The sequence below is a fragment of the Oxyura jamaicensis genome, chromosome 21 (assembly GCF_011077185.1).
Source record: "Oxyura jamaicensis isolate SHBP4307 breed ruddy duck chromosome 21, BPBGC_Ojam_1.0, whole genome shotgun sequence".
Classification (NCBI taxonomy): domain Eukaryota; kingdom Metazoa; phylum Chordata; class Aves; order Anseriformes; family Anatidae; genus Oxyura; species Oxyura jamaicensis.
In genome coordinates this window covers 6,164,626-6,181,741 of record NC_048913.1, presented here as the reverse complement: position 1 = coordinate 6,181,741, position 17,116 = coordinate 6,164,626, and the positions used below count along the sequence as shown (strand labels likewise).

Sequence of the window (17,116 nt, the reverse complement as noted above, 5' to 3'; positions counted from 1 at the left end):
GGCTTTAAAGAGCTGTCCAAGAAATGAAGCCAGTTAATTTCAGAACCACCTCTTTGCATTTACATAATGACATTCTTGAGTCCTAGCATTTCGGTTGGCTTAAGGAAGATGGAGGAAATTGGTAACATAACTTTTGACCTTTTTAGCCTCATTTACTTTCACTGAGCTTATGGGTTCTCACTGGAAGCATCCAAACAAATAGACTGCATGGGAACAGCAGAGCCCTTGAACACTGCTAACTCTGGCTTACACACCAAATACGCAATGCTCACCGGGTCTGCACAGGGTGACAAAGCAGAGGTTTTTGTTGCACGCAGTGAGATCAGTCCCCAAACCAAGCACCATTGCACTAAGGCATTGCTGGGGAGTGGAAAAAGCCAGAAGCGGCCTTGAGTCCATGGTTGTGACTCAGCAGGACGCTTCTCCTCCCTTTTAAAAAATGGCAATTTATTTTCTCAAAGGCTTTGAGATCCGCGAGCAAATTACGTGGCTACCTGCAAGGGGCCCTAAGCATCCACTTTTCATTCTCATGCCAGAAACTTCCATTAGTTTCCAAATAGTTGGGATTATTTGGAATGCAATGGAGGAGGAAAGGCAATCCCAAAGGGCATCTGCAGCTGGCAAATGGCCTCCTAAAGAAAGAGAAGAAAAGTGCCCGGTATTCCCCATTGCGCTGGACGCCCCAAAACCAGCCGTTTTCCAAGGAGCAGCCCCGCCTGCAGCGGTCTCCCATTGCAGTGACCGAGTGCAGGATTGCAATGATGCAGCTGTAATCCAAGCGCGAAGAAGCCACCGTGGCTGCGGACAAACCCTCCCAGGCACCCAAGAGCAGGTGCAGAGCTGCTCGTTCCCCTTCACCTTTCAGTTATCCCCACCAGCGCTACAAAATGCTCAGGAGCTTCCTGCACCCTGCTTGCCCCGGTTACCTTTGTGTTATTTCGCGGCGTACTCCCACCCAGGGAGGCAGCTCGGTGTTTCCCACAGAAAAACACTTAAGTGCATTCAGACGTTCTGCATTTCTTCATTTTAAGGCTTTTGCTACGGAGATTTGGCAAAGGAACAAGACTCACACGGAGACAGCACTGCTGCGGGGCTGGCCCAGTGTTCCCAGTGTGCTCCCAGGGGAACTCCCAGTTCCTCTCTTTCTTGCTGAAACCTCATTCACCTTTTACAAACCCCACATTTTTCTTATTCACCCATTGCAACACCCATCCGGCCTTTCCAAACTACGAGGAATCATCCAGAAACCCCCACACAACCCCCACCCCCATCCAGAGCTGCTCTGCCCTGCCTGCTCTGCCTCCGCTTTTCGGCTAGGGGAAAGCTTCGCAATCAAAAGCTCCGCTTTCTTGAGATCCTTCTTCCCTCTTCCTCCAAGCTTTTGTGTTTTTCAGCTGCTGCTCGGCATTTCAGGGGACACGGGCTTTTATTTTTAACTGAATGATTCAGTCCCGACACGATCAATTGACAGCCAAAGCTGGAACGTTAAGGAAAAAAACAAGCCAAATACCAGGAGACTTTCGGATAAAATCACAGGCATCAGCGAGACTGGAAGAAACACAACACTTCTCGGGGTTTGCCCTAGATACCAGATGCAAATCAAAGCTGAATGGGCTCCGAAACGTGCGGTACGCGTGGCTCCCCACTGACTGTCCCCGGAGCAGTGGGTGCTCAGAGAGCAGATGTGCAAGATTTAGCTCCTTGGGTAAAAATGAGGACCTAAAGGTCTACTATCGAAGGGAAATCCAGCGCACCCAGTCCCTGAAGCATATGCACGGCCACACTTCAGCCAGGCAGGGGACTGCTTGACAAGGGAACACGACCGGAGGGATGCAGGAGAGGAGCCCCAACCTCCCTGACGCATCCGGACAGGGATGGGTCCCTCCGGTCACAGCAGGGCAGCGACTGGAACTCTGCAGCTCCAACTTCTCCCCGTGCAGTGGGGTTTTTAGCCAAGTAACAACGTGGCACGGTGTTCCTGGCAGAGCTGTGGGGTTCTGGTCCCTTTGCAGGGCTCTTGTTCTGGTGCAGCTGATACCAAAGCGATTTGTGTGCGTGCAGCACAGCGACCACGGCTGACCGAGGGCGAGTTGAGCACGGTGCTGAACCGATTTCTGCAGAAACGGGGGCTGCCCAGCCCTAACCCCGGTATGAGGAACTAACCATCGGCTAGCTAAGAGCAGGCAGTTGGCACGCACAGAGAGGTCAGGCTCAGAATGCAGGGGACTTGCTTAGCAGCAGGTATTTGATTACCTGAAGGCTAAAAAGAACAGGTTTATTGTGGACATAACTCTGCAGAGAGGAAGGTAAGAGAGATGATATCTACCTCCTGAATTGGAGCAGCTCTGTAACCTAACCAACCAGCTCAGGCAAGTTTTCTTCAGTGTCATTTTCTTCTCCCAGGTGATCTCCTAATAGGGGAGGTGATTAGAGAAGCTGATAATGCCAAATAAAAGCTGTTCTGGAAATTTTTATAGTTAACGAGTGCTACGCAGGAGGGTCGGAGTCCATTTACACTGCCTGTACATCCCATATTTCTTCTGGGGGAGCAGCACTGCAGAAGGCCACCTCTCTCACCCTCTGACAGCCGCAGCCATCTGCACCCGGCTGTCGGTAACCTGCCCGTGGGATTTGATGCAACGGCCTGCAAATACATCAGAGAAGCACCCCAGATAACAGCAAAGCACCAATTCTACTTAGCAATATTCCCTTCTATAAAAGTGAACAACCCACTGTGGACATCAGTGACCTCTCCCCGAGCTCCGGCAAGCTCCCTGCGATGCGTGAAGGCCACAGGTGCAGCTCCGGGTGCTCCGCAGCAGTGCTGTGCGCAGCACAAAGCCCCTCACATGGAGCAACCCCCTGGCGTTGTGCTGAGAGGTGCCCCTATTCCATCCCCGTGAAAAAACCCTCCCCATAGCCTGGCTTGTCAAACCTGCCAGCTTTTCTGCTGCTGCTGACCTTGCTCCTCCAGCCAAGGGGGTGCAAAAGAACCTGTGGGTTCCCCACGTACGACAGATGGCAGAAATCTGCAAGGCTGCTCAGAGACTGCTGTGTGAGGAGATCAGGAGGGGTTCTTCCCCTAAAGCTTTCCCCACTTGGTGTCACGGGATCCTAGCAAACAAAGGCCTTCCAGTTCCCAGCACACGATAATTGAAGTTTTCTGGGAACAGAGGATGAACAACCAGGAGCTGACATACAGGAGCTAACACGCAGCTCCTGCTTGTAGGATCGGACAGTTTGGGTACATTGGCTCTCTGACCTTAAACAGAGGTTTGTTATTAGGGAGAAACTCGGACTTTGCTGTTGCTGAAGAGCCCCATACAAGCTCCTGCCTTGGTTTCCAGTTCTGGTGAGACCATAGTGCTCATCCCCTGCTCCCCCTGCGCATTATCCAGTTCGTCAGGGGCTGTCTTTTCTACAAAGAAAAAAAATATGGCAGGTACTTTTTATAAACAAAGCTAGCAAAATCCATTGATAAATTAAACAAGGCAGTTACTCTCCAACCAGCGAATTGCACCACCAGCCTTAATTAGATCGAGCAGCCCGACTGTGAAAATTAAGGCCTTAAATTTCTGAGTTATAGCAACTTGCTGGTGTTTATTAACCTGGCGTGTTCAAATTCTAGGTTTCACAGCACCATGCATCATCATCCAGCTCCTACTGCAGAGCTTTTCCAAAGCAGTGGTTTCCAAAACCTCCTGTACTCTCAGGGAGAAATCAGGAACAGCTCCCAATACCTCTGCTGGAAGTGTGTGTTGGTGGCGGTGCTCAGGGTTATCCAACACAATCTGTAATGACGGGTGTCCCAAAGCACGGGGTACAAATGTTTTGTTGACCCCACCAGTTGTCACTGATGTCCTCAGGCGCTGAAAGCTCTCCCAAAGCCACGTGCTTGGCTGGGATGGAGCCCGACACTTCCCCCTTTGCAGCTAGGGTCAGGGATGGGACTTTATGGACACACGTGGTTTTCATCCCCCTGGTTTCTCTGCCATCCTTACCCTTGACACCCTGCTGCCAGGTTTTCCATAGGAATGGGGCTGTTTCCATCCTCATTCCCCTGAGAGGAGACACCTCTCCGGTGCCTTACCTTGGCATCGTCTGCAGCCACACCACAACCACGGCATGGATGAGGCACGACACCCTTTCATCTGCTCGTTGTATTAGCTTACACACGGGCTGCAAATGGCTCAGGCCGTATTTATGAGTGACCAGGCTGCCTTCTTGTCTATTAGCTTAATAGAACGGCTCACGGCAGACAAAAAGCCACCTTTAAGCCCATCTCAAAAAAAAAACACAAATTTCCTATTCATGTGCATTTCCCTCTGAACTTCGTAATTATCCAAGAGCTTCCCAAACACGAAACACGAAGGAGAAGTGCAATATTTACCTTAAATGCTAAGCCTTGAGGGAATTCAGCCTCATACCAATACAAATACTCATTCTTCCCGTCACTGGTGGCTGTTCCTACGTGGTGCTTAAATTGCCGTACCAAACCCGCCACGATGATGCACACCGTTGTTTGATTAACTTGGAAGCCCCCGGCTATGAGAAATACCTCTTCTCTGTCCTCAGCTAGAACATTAAAGCAGGATGTTTACGTTACTTCACCAAAAAGGACCCCAGATAATCTGACTCGTGATGCTGGAAATCAGGTCCAAGAAGAGTTTGTGCATCAATAAGCATCGGCAAGCAATAAGCATCAATAATCAATGTGTCTTGGCAGGTTGCATGGCCCAAGGCAGGAGCAATGTTGTTCGAGGTGATGGTCTACAGGTATAAGAAGCTAAGCTTTAGGCTGCAGTGATATCTGTCATTAGACCAGCTGGTGTAACTGGAAAAAAAAAGTGGAAAAGCTTTTGGGTTACAACCCCTTCATCAAAGCTGACAGAGATTAGAACTTAAACATGCGCTTGAGTGCTTCGCTGAATTAGGGACCTACATCAGTTCAAGGCCATTGCTCTTCAATTTCTCCCTTAATTTTTTTGCTATTTGCTCCCTTCTCCAGACACAGAACGTGCTAAAGAAGGGTCCTGCTGGAGGCAATATGTGGTTATCTAAGAGTCTTTCTACTTTAAACCATAAAGCAACAATTTCCTCTGAATATAGCTGGCTGATTGCTACCACAGGACTTCCAGTGCGCGCTGAACAGAAAGCTTGGGTAGCGTAAATTAAATGTGCTGGCTTACTTTAGTTTAACACAATTGCCACGACATCATTTAATATTTCATCGCTGAGTACTGCAGCATGCTTTTTATTTCAGTGGCAAGTCTAAACCTTCCTGCTGACTTCACTTCTGCTTTTTTCCTACATGGCCTGTGACCACCATTCCACGTTTCATACCTGAAACATGCCAGCTATGAGAAATGAGAGCAGGGAAGATGGAAAGCCACGAACACATGCAAGGAACACAAACATTGGGGTGGGCTGTTAAACGTGCAGAAGGAAGGACACAAAACAAGTGCCCCAGTCTCCATCTCCTCCTGCTGCTTGGGGCCTTGTATGAGATCTCTAGATGGTTTTCATAACCCTTCTTAGAGAAGAAAGAAAAAAAAAGGTAGAAGAGGTAGAAGCAGAGCCCAGGTTTTCACCACTGTGAAAGCTGCTATGGAAGTGAACGGATTATTTACTGGGATTTTTGCAAAGTGTTGACTGAATTAGGAGATATTCCCAGGCTCAGATTCACAACTGCCCCTGCTGTTCCAGTTATTGAACCTTCCTCAACCAAGAAGACAAACCTAGGATCCTGTTTCTCCTGTAAGCTGAGCCTAGGACATTCCGAAACCTGCCTGGATGCATGCTCCTCACTGCCAAATTTCTTGCTTTGAATCTGAATCCAGACTCAGTTTTGCAGCTCACACCCATCTCCAACAACAGTGCACTGCTATCAAAGCTAATGAAGTAAAGTTAATACATTTTTCAGCCCTCAGTAAAAGCTTAGTTCGCCCAATTATCTCGTCTAATTACATTATACATTGACAGATGAATACATGACCCTCTGATATTTTAGTTTGCCACCTATAAATCCGCAGAAGAGATCCCATTCTTATTTAGCTCATTTGATTTGGATTTTCTTTAAGTTGTTCCAATGAACGATGCCTTTAGAAATTAACTGTTAAGGTGCTAAGCCAAATTCATTTTCCTTGTGTCAAAGGGTGGTAAGCTAGAAAAATTCACCATCTAACTGCTCTGTAGGAAACAAAGAGAGCAAAATATGTCCGTTTATTCCATAACGAGCTGTTCATTGCTCTTGACACTACAACAAACAGCAAGGAAAAAGGGGGGGAGGGGGTTGATTATGTTATGGATTATATTGATCCATTTGATTATATTATTGACCGTGTTCCCTGCTTGCTATATCCCCAGGCAGCCAGAGGAGCATGGTATCGTTATTAATATCCCCTCCTCTGGAAAATAAAGGCAGGATTTCCCTTGTGGTCAGTTCCCAGGTAAGTCCTGCTTGGCTCTCATGACCTTTCCTGAGGAGATCTGATCTAAATGGGAAGCCGCCTGGCGAAACCCATGGCGCCGAGTGCATACAAGCTTCCCACCTGATGGTGTTTTGCTGCCCCAGCAGGTTTTAAAGCACCCCAATTATAAGCTGACAATATATAGGTATCTAATAGCCAAACACAGGTTGGAGTTTGCAAGCAGGATGGTGTTGCTTTTAAACTAATGGGATTTGTAGCTCACACAGGTTAGGGACAAGGCAACCGCTGTGATGAAGAGACAGAAGAAGCCGCATTAGCCAGTGCACCGCAGGGCTCTCCACATTACAGCACTGGATTAAAAATAATGCACTAGAAAACGCTGTTTTGCAGTAGATTGGATAGCCCAGCATTTCCTGGCATGTTGCTGGATCAAAGCCGAATTCTGTAGCATTAATTATTCAAAAACCAACGAGATACATTTTGTCGGTTAAAGCAAAAATAATAATACGATCAGCGTGGTTACTCTGTGGAGAAGCAAAACGGATTTTGTGCAAATGACTAAATTCATTTGTGCAGTCAACCTGCACGTAAAGTTCATCCAGATCTGCGAGGAACCGCGCCAGTATCAAACGTGAGAAAACGTGGAGCTCACACACGGTGCCATGGCAGACGTGGCCGACGGACTGTACGTGGGTTTTCTGGGGTGTTTTTGCACCTTAGCCAGTTGGTGGGGCCCAACCATAGAGGGAAAGCAGCCAGGCACACACATATGCATTGTTCTCCTCACATCTGAGAGACAAGAGCAAGATAAAACTACTTTTCTTTACCAAGGCTTAGTTAAGCCATAGCAAATGGCAGAATGGCTTTCCTGCTCTTCTCCTATCCCAAAGCGCAAGCAAGGCCAGGAAAAAAATGGGTATTTTGGGAGGTGCTCATAGTTTAGTGAAGCTCCATGGGTTGTAACCCACCCTGAATGGCACCCAGGTTTTGGCCTCAGGCACTTTGTTCCCCCACGTATTTTGGATTCGCTGCGAAACTCACACTCGGAGCCCCGTCCACTTCCATCAGCTTCACTCCGCTGCCCAAGACTGCCTTTGCTTGTCAGATTTTAATTGCTTTGTTAGAAGATAATTATGGCTCTTTCACCACTCTGGCTGCTCTCTGGGCTTTTTCATTTCAGATTCAGCTCTCGGTTCAGCTCCTTACGAGAGGCTCTGAAACTCTCAGAAACTTTCCTGCCAGTTCCTCAACCTGGCTCACTCACAAGGACCTCCAGCTGTTCCCTGGTTTGGGGATTTGGTTTTAAAATGCATTGCTTAGATCTCTCATTTTTACAAAGAGCGCGGCACTGAGATTTCTATCCTAGGCATCGCAGTTAACCTCCTTTGCCCGAGGCGATGGAGAACTGTAATACCACCAAGTGCTTCACAACCAGCCTGTGCCAGAAACACGACTGCCTTCTGGCTGCCCTCTTTCTTGTGACACCTACAGAGCGAGGCATTGTTTCGAACCCTTGTGATCGGCCTTGATGTACCCAGGAGGCTTCTTTCTCGCGCAGCTTTTTACTGAGCCGTCCTTCTGCTCAGGGACTTTGTCATCTGCTCCCAGTCACCAGCGCTGTTTAGCAACCACAGAAAGCCAAGGGGCTGGACAAATGCAGCCGTTTTCAGTGCCTGCGATCTGTTCACCTTTAATAACTTGAGTCACTCTCTAATGATAACGAGCCCAAGCGTCCACCCATTTTCGAAGGTCATCCAAAGCTCCAGAGATCTGCCTTCACTTCAGAAGCCCTTCTCTCTGCCTTGCTGCCTTTTCTTCCAAGCTCATGTACAGCTTCTAACAAAACCTGCCTTCGCTGTGAGTTGCCTGTGTCAGCCTTCAAATCCGGACTTGGGTCTTCAACACCTGTACATCTGTACGCAAACACTAGTGTGAAAAAATGTTTCTACTAAAAAAATATGTATCTATACACCGTAACCATTCAGGCTCGTAACTACAAAATGCCATCTCTTACAAATACTGCAACCTTCTCGAAACTATTGACTTCAGATTTGCTCCTGCAACATGCCAGGAAACTCAACTATTTCTATATTGGAACCACATTTGACCACCAGTTCTATTTTCCCTTAGTTCCAAGCGACCGCATCTTAAAATAGCCAGAAACAATCCCATTAATACATTTGAGGCACTTCCTTAGGCCGCAGGAGCTCTGCTTTCTCGGAAGAAGGCTGCTTGCTGCAGAGCATCCTTTGCAGAACTGGAAGCCACAGGACTTTTACGCACCGGAAAACAGGACACAGCCAAGCAGATGGGTAACTGCAGCACCCAGCCAGTACAAACAGCAGACAAACTCCAAAATGCTCAGCACTGCCACCTCGCTAACCAGAAACACGGCCCGAATGCCCCAAAATACGGTTCAGCAAAGTTATTGCCTTGTTTTGCTTTTTATTGATCCCACAGTAATTGAAAACTGATGTTCGGGTCCTGGCCAGCGCTGCCTGCGTTTGCCACCCCTCGCAGAGCGTGCACAGCCAGAGGTAAGCCAAGCACGCAGCACCCTTATTTTCCCAGAAATTCCCCTCGCTGTGCATGGGTCCTTTCCTTCCTTCTGCCTCTTCCCCGTGGCAAAGGCTTTCAGGCTCCAACCTGCGACAAAGCCACAGGAACCATGGCTTTGCCCCTCCGTCGAGGGCACTCCTTCCTGGTGCAGGACAGGCTGCTGCTGAACTCTGCAGAGCCTGCTCATCCTGCAGGAGCCAGGCTCCGCGCCGCCCCTGCCCTCCCAGTGCTGGCTGGGTCTCGCTCCCAGCACCCTGCCCGGGAACACATCTGCTTCGCAGCCGGGAAAAGGCAGCTGGGATCGAGCAAGAGCTGCAGCCAGACGAGCTAAAGGATTTCTAGTTTGGCCTCTTGGCCTGGTGCTAACCCCAGGCTGGTTCTCAGCTGTTCATTTTCCTGCATTTCATGTAGGAACGTATGTCTACGATTCTATCACTCTGCTCAAAGCCAAGGCCCTTTTGCCATTTTATCGCTTACACCACAGAACTCACAGGACTCAGCATCTCCCTGTATCCCACCACACAGGACACATCACCTCCATGGCTGCCACTGAACACACAGAACTGCTCACTTCCAAAAATCCCATTTTTATTGAGCTCTAACGCTGTCCGATGGGTCCTCTGCTCATTGCGAAGCAAGCCACCATCAAGTCTCACTTCTTTTTGTCCTCTGCTTCTGTAATTAACCCAACTTGGTGGCCAAAGCCTGCGTTGTATACAAAGCACCTGCACCTCATCGAATAGGAAGCAGCAGTTTCCTAGCCGGAATGCCAGCACCTGCCTCTTGAAGCTCAGTAATCCCACTAATTGGCTCCTCCTCTCCATTTTGCCTCTAAACGTATATTCTGAAGGGCGAAAAGAAGTGCTGCCACCTGCTACCACTTCTTTGCGTGATTCCCAGTGGATTACTTCTACGCATTTATCCTGAGCAGAGAAGCTGTTCGCCCTCCAGGTTTATTCCCCACAAGTGCTGGGTAATGGGCTCCGTCCTTGCGGGAGGGACACGTGCGGGTCCTGGAGCTGCTGCCCGCACGGCCCCGCAGCTGCCGGCACGCTGGGGACTTGCAAAGCCTTTAATTATCCCCCTTTCAGTGCATAAGGCAAACGCTGCCTCTGAGCACATCATATATTATTTTAGTAGGCTGCCACAAGAGATCTCTTGGAAATATAACTTAATTCATGAGCTGACATAGGTGTGTGCTATTTATACTATAACTTACAGCTTTCATAACGTTGGCCTGGTCCCCAGGATTTGGGAGCCGATCTGCAGTTTGTTTTCCGTGAGTGCTTGCAGACCCCGGGAGTGTCCGTGGCACTGGTTATGCAAGCAAAAAACGTACACACGTATTCTTCAGAGATTTCAAATACCTCGTGGAAGCTTTTAGATGAAAAGGTGTGGACTCATCAGATGCGTCCATGGGGGAGGAAGAATAGAGAACAGCAAATAAACCTCATCAATCACAAAGTGGTTGGCTTTAAATAAAATTTCGGAGGGACTTAGCGTCCCTTCATCACAGCTGAAGTCACACGCTGTTACCCCAGCGCAATACCCAGCTCTCAGGTTAGTTTCTTACCAGTAAATGCTGCTGGCAAAACAGCTACTGATAATTCTGGTACCCAAACGTGGACTGATGTTATCTGCAGGCACTGGCAGCCGTCCCTGCTCCAGGCAATTGCTTTTGGGTGAATTTAGGTATTACCCTCCTACTTCCACGCTGGACACCAGTAATTTAGCTATCAGAGTGTCTTTCAAGGCAAAACAAGGAACTCACTACGAGCCATTAGCATGAGCATTTGGAAGGTTTCTCGGGCCCGTTCAGCTTCTCCTTCTGTGGGGCTCAGCCCCCAGCCAACTGCTCAGTAAGGCGCCTGCCAGGGCCCTCCTCGGCAGGACAAGGCATGGACTGGAGCAACCCGAGCAGGGCACGGAAGGCAGCAGTGAAACAGCACCACCGAAAGACGAGGCAAGGCTCCTACCTAACCAGAACCAGACTTCTGCACAAGATAGAAACTTCATTTACGCACAAGAGAGAATCTCAGAAGCGTCACTGCCATAGTTGCTCAAGTTGCCTCAAAAAAAATGTGGTTTGGCACCTGCAGAACCCTACCGCTTCTCAGCTCCTGAACATCTTACCCAAATCTCTGCTTTCCTCTCTGCCTCCGGGAGAACACAAAATGCTTTCCAGTACAGTAGCTGTTCCTACTGAAACCGGTCGGGAAATCATCTCTTCATGCATGTTTAAGAATATCATGTCTGTGCATCTGCTGTAGATATGAACCTTACTTTTTTTTTTACAAAAAAAAATCCATTTAAAAAATAATCAGCATTTGCAAAACCTGTTTCCCCTAATAAACTCAAACCATTAAACGCCCCAAGCTAGTTTATCATCTCTTTTCCATGACCTTCATCTAACTTCAGCTTTCAGATCCAGAGTAGGAGTGAGTTATTTTGATTAATGATGATTACTTCTTTGTCAGACCAGTAAATCAACTAAAATAAGAAACTCATACCTTGAAAGATTTAAAGGAGTTGCTGCCAAGTATTTTTATAAGGTCTTTATTCACTCTCCATTGTGTGCACTACTCTCAAATGTGCCACAACACAATCCCTTGCACTATCAATCCCCCTGCCCCCTTTTGCAAACATTGCATTTTTCCTGTGTTTTCAGCTACGTTAATATAGCTGTAGGACTGGCTTCTTTTCTCGTTTGTGCAGAGTCATCACCGATCACATGAGTAACATACGCAGAGCAGTGAGATTTGGGTCTGCTAATAAGTTGGGATTTGACGGCGAGGGTTGCATCAACAAGACGAGCGAGGAGAGCATAGTTATTCAAGGCAACATTTCGCTGTAAACTTTATTTTAAAACCCCTTTAAACCCTTTTTAAAAATCCCTTCTTCAGTTCTCATTTGAGATGTGCAGATGTACAAAGCCTCTGCTGCGGTACCCGCTACCAAAGCCCGCCTGGTTTTCCTGCGGCACACGGCAATGTTTGGCCACCTATGCTCTGTGCAGTGAGAGCTCGCTCCTCCTCTCCACTCCAGAGAGAAGATCCAGGTGTGTTTGGAGGGTTTGGCAAGGAACTGACCACGGGGCACTGCTGGCAGAGCAGGTCCACGGTTCGGCTGCAAGGACAGTGGCTACTGATTGCAACGGAGCTTTGACTGATTGCAAGGAAGCTCTGAAGCCTTTACTCCCAAGTTTAAACCAAGCAGTCAGGAGGAATTTGGCTTTTCCTGTTGCACCAGCTTTACTGGGACAGCGGCGTGGCAGACAGTGAACGTGGCGAAAGAAAGCCTGTGGAAGTGAATGCCTACAGAGCAGCAATTACTTTGATTTAGGGTTCCTTCGCCAAGGAGGAGAATTAGGAGAGGAAGATATCAGAGCACTTTCCAGATAGCCTTTCCGCTCCAGCTATTAATAAAGAAAGGGCTCTGATGAATCCTGCCCAGGGAGCGGACAGCCTGGAGCTGGGGGGGTCTGGCCCAGCTCACACCCAGCGGTGTCAGAGCCGTGGCAGAGGCAACCGGCCACACAGAAAAATTATAATTACGCCTTCAACTCCTTGCATTCAGATGAGCAACAGCGTCACTGCCACAGCTTTTTTACAGCAACTCAAGTGCATTATTCATGGGGGTTTTAACAAGTCTGTAATCATGGGGACTGCTTCCTTTACCATATTTTTAACCACACGGGAAGAATCTGAGGACCACTTCAGCTCCCGTTTCAGACCGGATGCCATTTGTGTGAATGCAACTTTGCACGCCGAAAGAATTACTTCAGGAGATCACAGAGAGGCTGAGTTTTGAAAATATTCCCCAGACTTGGCTTCTGTTTGAAGAATTTTGTCTGGATGAGTTCAAAACAACTCTGAAGCTGCTTGCTTTGGAACCGCAGCCCTCGCCAAAGATGCCGAGGCTGCTACACCTGCCCTGGGAAAGGTCCCTCTGCTTCCAAAGGTCCCTTTTTGGTCTTTCAGCTTTCAAAGCTGTCACAGAGGGTAGCGATGGGGCACATCAGCCGCGATGTTCCTGCAGCGTTGAGCGAGCTTTAACAGCAAGATCTCCTGCCAGCTTCTTGGGAACAAGCCGAAACATCTCAGGTACACCTTTGATGCCCGTGGTTCCAGGGACGAGAGGTGTCACAGGTCGTTCCTTGCAGACAGCTGCATTTGAGCATGGTGATGGGGGCCACGGAGGTTTGCCAGGGATGGGAAAGGGGGTGGCAAGAGGTGCTCAAAAGCACCTCTTGGGAAGGGGTTTCTGCCCACTGCTCCCTGACAAGAGAAGTTTTCAGTAAAGCACCAACAACGCCGAGACCAGGATCTGTACCTTCCGCATGGCTTAAATAGAGCCGAGCATTCACTGCAGAGGAAGCTATGGATTTTGTGCCTTTTTTTTTTCTTTTTTAATCAGGCAGCTAGTAAAAAATAAAGCCACTGTGCTCTGTAAAAGCAATGTCAGATGAGAATGCTGTTTTCATGTGAAATCTTGGCGGTGTTTGCCAATATAAGACAAGCATCAGCCACAGATGTTAGTTAAGGACATCTTAATGTTGTGCTCACTGTGCATTCTGCAGCCTAATTACACTGCCTCCATTATTAATAACGTACAAACCGGGGAGTAATAGATTAGGACAGTTTTCGTTATTTTATTTGGGCCATTTGCAATGTAAGACTAAACCAGAGAGCTAAAAAAAGAGGAAAACGGGAATCCTTGTATGAGCAAAGATTGTTAAAAGCATGAAAAAGAGAGAAAAAGAGAAACAGAGAAACAGACCTTCTTATTACCATCATGCCAAAACTAATGGAGACTGACATCACTTGCAAGGGAAAGGGAAACAATTGGGGAATATTAAGTAAGACTCACATCATATGGTGATTCTGAATTCCTCTGTGGAGAAAGACGGAGCAAACAGAGGTGATGCATGCTCAGCCTCTGGCAGCCTGCAGCCAGAGAGGGAAGGTCACACTTGAAAGTAGAGCAGAAGCTGCCCTAAAGTCAGCTGGAGCAAAATTTCAAAGGGGGCAGCACTCCCTGGCTTAGGGGGGATGCATTCAGTTTGTACCTTTCTTTTCTTTTAAGCTGGAAAATTAAGAGATCTTGACTTCCCCCAGGCTACCTCTCTCTGTGCTTGTTCCTTTTACAAATGTGCTTGCTCCTAACTGTTAACGTTGCTGCTGGGCTATTATAAGAGTCCTAGAGCAAACGTCTTTTTAAACTATTGCAGGAAGGAATGGAGATTAGAAAGATATTTCAAAAAGAAAACCTTACTTTTTTGGCTTTCGCACAGTACGTATATTCTCTTTCCCTAAAGCCACTTCTGGGGAGATTTCTCATGCATAAATAAACATTAACCACTAATTCACAGGCAGTGCAAAAAGTATTATTTTAAGAAGAAAGCAGAAAGACGGCCACCGGGCTCACATACATCACCAACCACTTGCACAGGACTCTCGTTACTTTTTGCAAATTAGGGAACGGCAGCAAGAAATCACGCTAAGCGCACCAGCCACCGGCCCGCCTCCCCTTCCCCAGCCAAACCCTCCCAAATCAGAGGCATACAAACAGCACCGCCACGATGAAAAACCAGGTGATGGAGCACAAAGAGGCTCAGCACTCAGACCCCATCACTCGTTATTTTATGCTTGATTGCTCCGCGGTCTTGCTTCAAGAAAGCACCTGCAGCAACCAGAAGGTGCTGCACGCACTCTCGGGCCAACGGGGATAAGTTTAAAGATGGCTTGCAACAGACCAACAGATCCCCTTCTACAAGGGACAGTTAAATGCTTATGTTATTAGAGGAAAATTAAAAGGAATGAGGCTCTGGGCTGCTCTGGGAGTGCAGGACGGAGCCATGCAGCTCTTCTTCAGCATCTCCCCCCAGTGGCACCACCGCACGCTTTCTGCAGCGCAGTCCATCCTCTACAATCCAAACTTCTGCAATCCAGATGGCTTTTGGTGTAAATTTGCCCCTTATCGAGCACCAACTTTTGTATTCGTTATTTTGCAAGGTCTTAATTAACACGGCTGCTCTGCCCTGCCTCTCATGCCAGTGGTTTCACCTTTCACGGCAGTGGCAGTGCGCGTCCCAGCAAAGGACAGCCGATATCTCTGAAAGATCTGGTAACCTCTCTCTGGGAGCTCTTTATTTACGTGGGAAACATATTCAGAGCCTCCATTTTTAGAGGTGCTGTGTGCTTGAAATCTAATAAAAGTTTGAGCTGGGTGACTGAGAACAAATTATTGGATTTTCCGTAAGAGCCCGGCGCTGCACACCAGCGATGAGGTTAAGCAGACAGAGCAGGTCACCAACTATCAACCTTCCAACAAAAGAGTTAATTAAATTCAAATATCAACAGAAAAAAAAAAATAATAAATTACGCTTCGCTTATAACAAAAATTTTCATGTAACATTTAACTTGCAAAAAGAGTGAACGAGTCCATTGACGTTAATATTAAACTAGCGTGGTTTTGCTTTTAACTTAAATCACCAAGCAACCCAGTGAGCAGGAGAAGGGAGGCAAGTCAGCAGCAGTCCCGCAGACACGTCGGGGGCTGAATTCTGACACTGCACCATTAAAATCCATGGAGATTTTCCTGAGGCTCCCATGACAGGAGAATCACGGACACGCGAACTGACGTCCGATTCCACGTTAATTGGTCCCAGCTCCACTCACGGTTCTAGTCCCGCTCAAAGCCTTTTAATTCGGGGAAGAGTTGGGCAGAAACGATAGCAGCAATTAATTGCTAAGAGGTACCAAGGTGCATTACTTGGTATTTATTATTAACGGCATCTTTAAAAGCACTTCTCATCCTAAGGATCCGCGAGCTTTTACACACATTAATTAACGAAGAGTCTCACACCACCACTGTGAAGTTTCTATCATTCCCAACTCACGGATAAACGAGGACGATGGGAATTAAATGACACCCTCCCCTTTGCACAACGAATAGCAGACACCTTTTCCCAACAGGGGAAATGGAGAAGTGGCAATGGGGTCTCACAACGAGCAAATCCATCGCCTTCCTCTGGAAATTGGAGAGCTGAGAAAATCGAGGGAGTCTGCCAACTCTTTGTGCAAGTGAAACCAGAGCTTACGTGAGCTGATGCTTTCTTCGCGGAGCAGCTTCGCCTAGGGCCTAGAAGGAGTTAAAGTATACGGGACTGCAACATCTGGACGAGATCTGCTGCCAGGGTTAACTTCCAGGGCTGTTTGGAATATTTTTGCCTCTTTCCAGTATCAACAGCAGGCCAGCATGCTCTTCTAAAAACCAGCTCTTCCATCAGCATTTGCTTTCAGAAACAAAAGAGCTTTTGCTTGCAAAATTAGCTCGCTATCCAGCACCTGAGGCACAAATCTGGAGAAGGAACTTCATTTCTCTTAAGCGAGAACTCAGAGCAACTGTTGATACTTGGGGAAAGAATGCAAACGCTCAATCTTGCAGAGCCATTCAATATTTATCAGCCTTTCGGAGATGCAAATACAAGCGTAGAGCTCGGCTGGCTGCGTGCGCATCCCGGGTGGGCTCAGGCAGGCAGCGAGCTTGCGGCTTCGGCTCTGGGGGAACTGCTTCGGGACGGAGCTCCTGGGCATCCCAGCGCCTTACTACCATGGTGCAGCACTAACAGAGCTGCCTTTGGGGGCAAGCAGGGGCTGCCTGCTCACAGAAGCAGAGCCCAGGCAAAAGCAGTCAGAGGGAGCAGGCTCGATGCAGCCAGGTGAGCCCCTTGAATTTGGGGGGAGCCCAGCTCGCAGGGGAACCCCCCATCTCACCTCCCGGTTGCATGGGGCACGGCAGGACCACCTCAGCAGGGATGCCAGCAGCACGCCGTGCAGCCCGAGTGTCTGCAGCCTGCTTTACACCAGCTCCATCCAAGCCCATCTCGTCTCAGATAAGGATGACGACGCCTTATCGCCACGGGCTGTCCCCCTCTTATCTCTGTGTTCCTACAGGCTTCTCGCACCCAACTACCAAGTGGTGTTTGGAGAGAATAGAAGACGTTTTCCCCGAGTTTTCATTTCCTTGACTCATTCAGAAAACAGAGCGGGGGACAGAGAGCTAGGCAGGATTTTCTGTTCCATTTGTTTGCTCCACAATTCATGTTTTCTTTGCTTATTAGC

At 48.2% G+C, this 17,116-nt stretch overlaps 1 protein-coding gene across 6 annotated transcripts in view; it reads right to left on the bottom strand.

Moving 5' to 3' along the window:
• Nucleotides 1-17,116, bottom strand: part of LOC118177114 (putative uncharacterized protein C1orf196) — a 111,189-nt gene that overhangs the window by 38,486 nt on the left and 55,587 nt on the right. Inside the window, exon 3 of one of the 6 annotated variants that reach the window (XM_035344526.1) lies at nucleotides 4,006-4,834. The exons of 4 other annotated variants lie outside the window; for them this stretch is intronic. In XM_035344526.1, coding sequence (XP_035200417.1) covers nucleotides 4,817-4,834 — 18 coding nt within the window. In that variant the 3' untranslated portion in view covers nucleotides 4,006-4,816. Of the gene's footprint in view, nucleotides 1-4,005; nucleotides 4,835-11,530; nucleotides 13,268-17,116 lie in introns of those variants that run through there. One more of the 6 variants, XM_035344523.1, reaches the window with a different exon arrangement.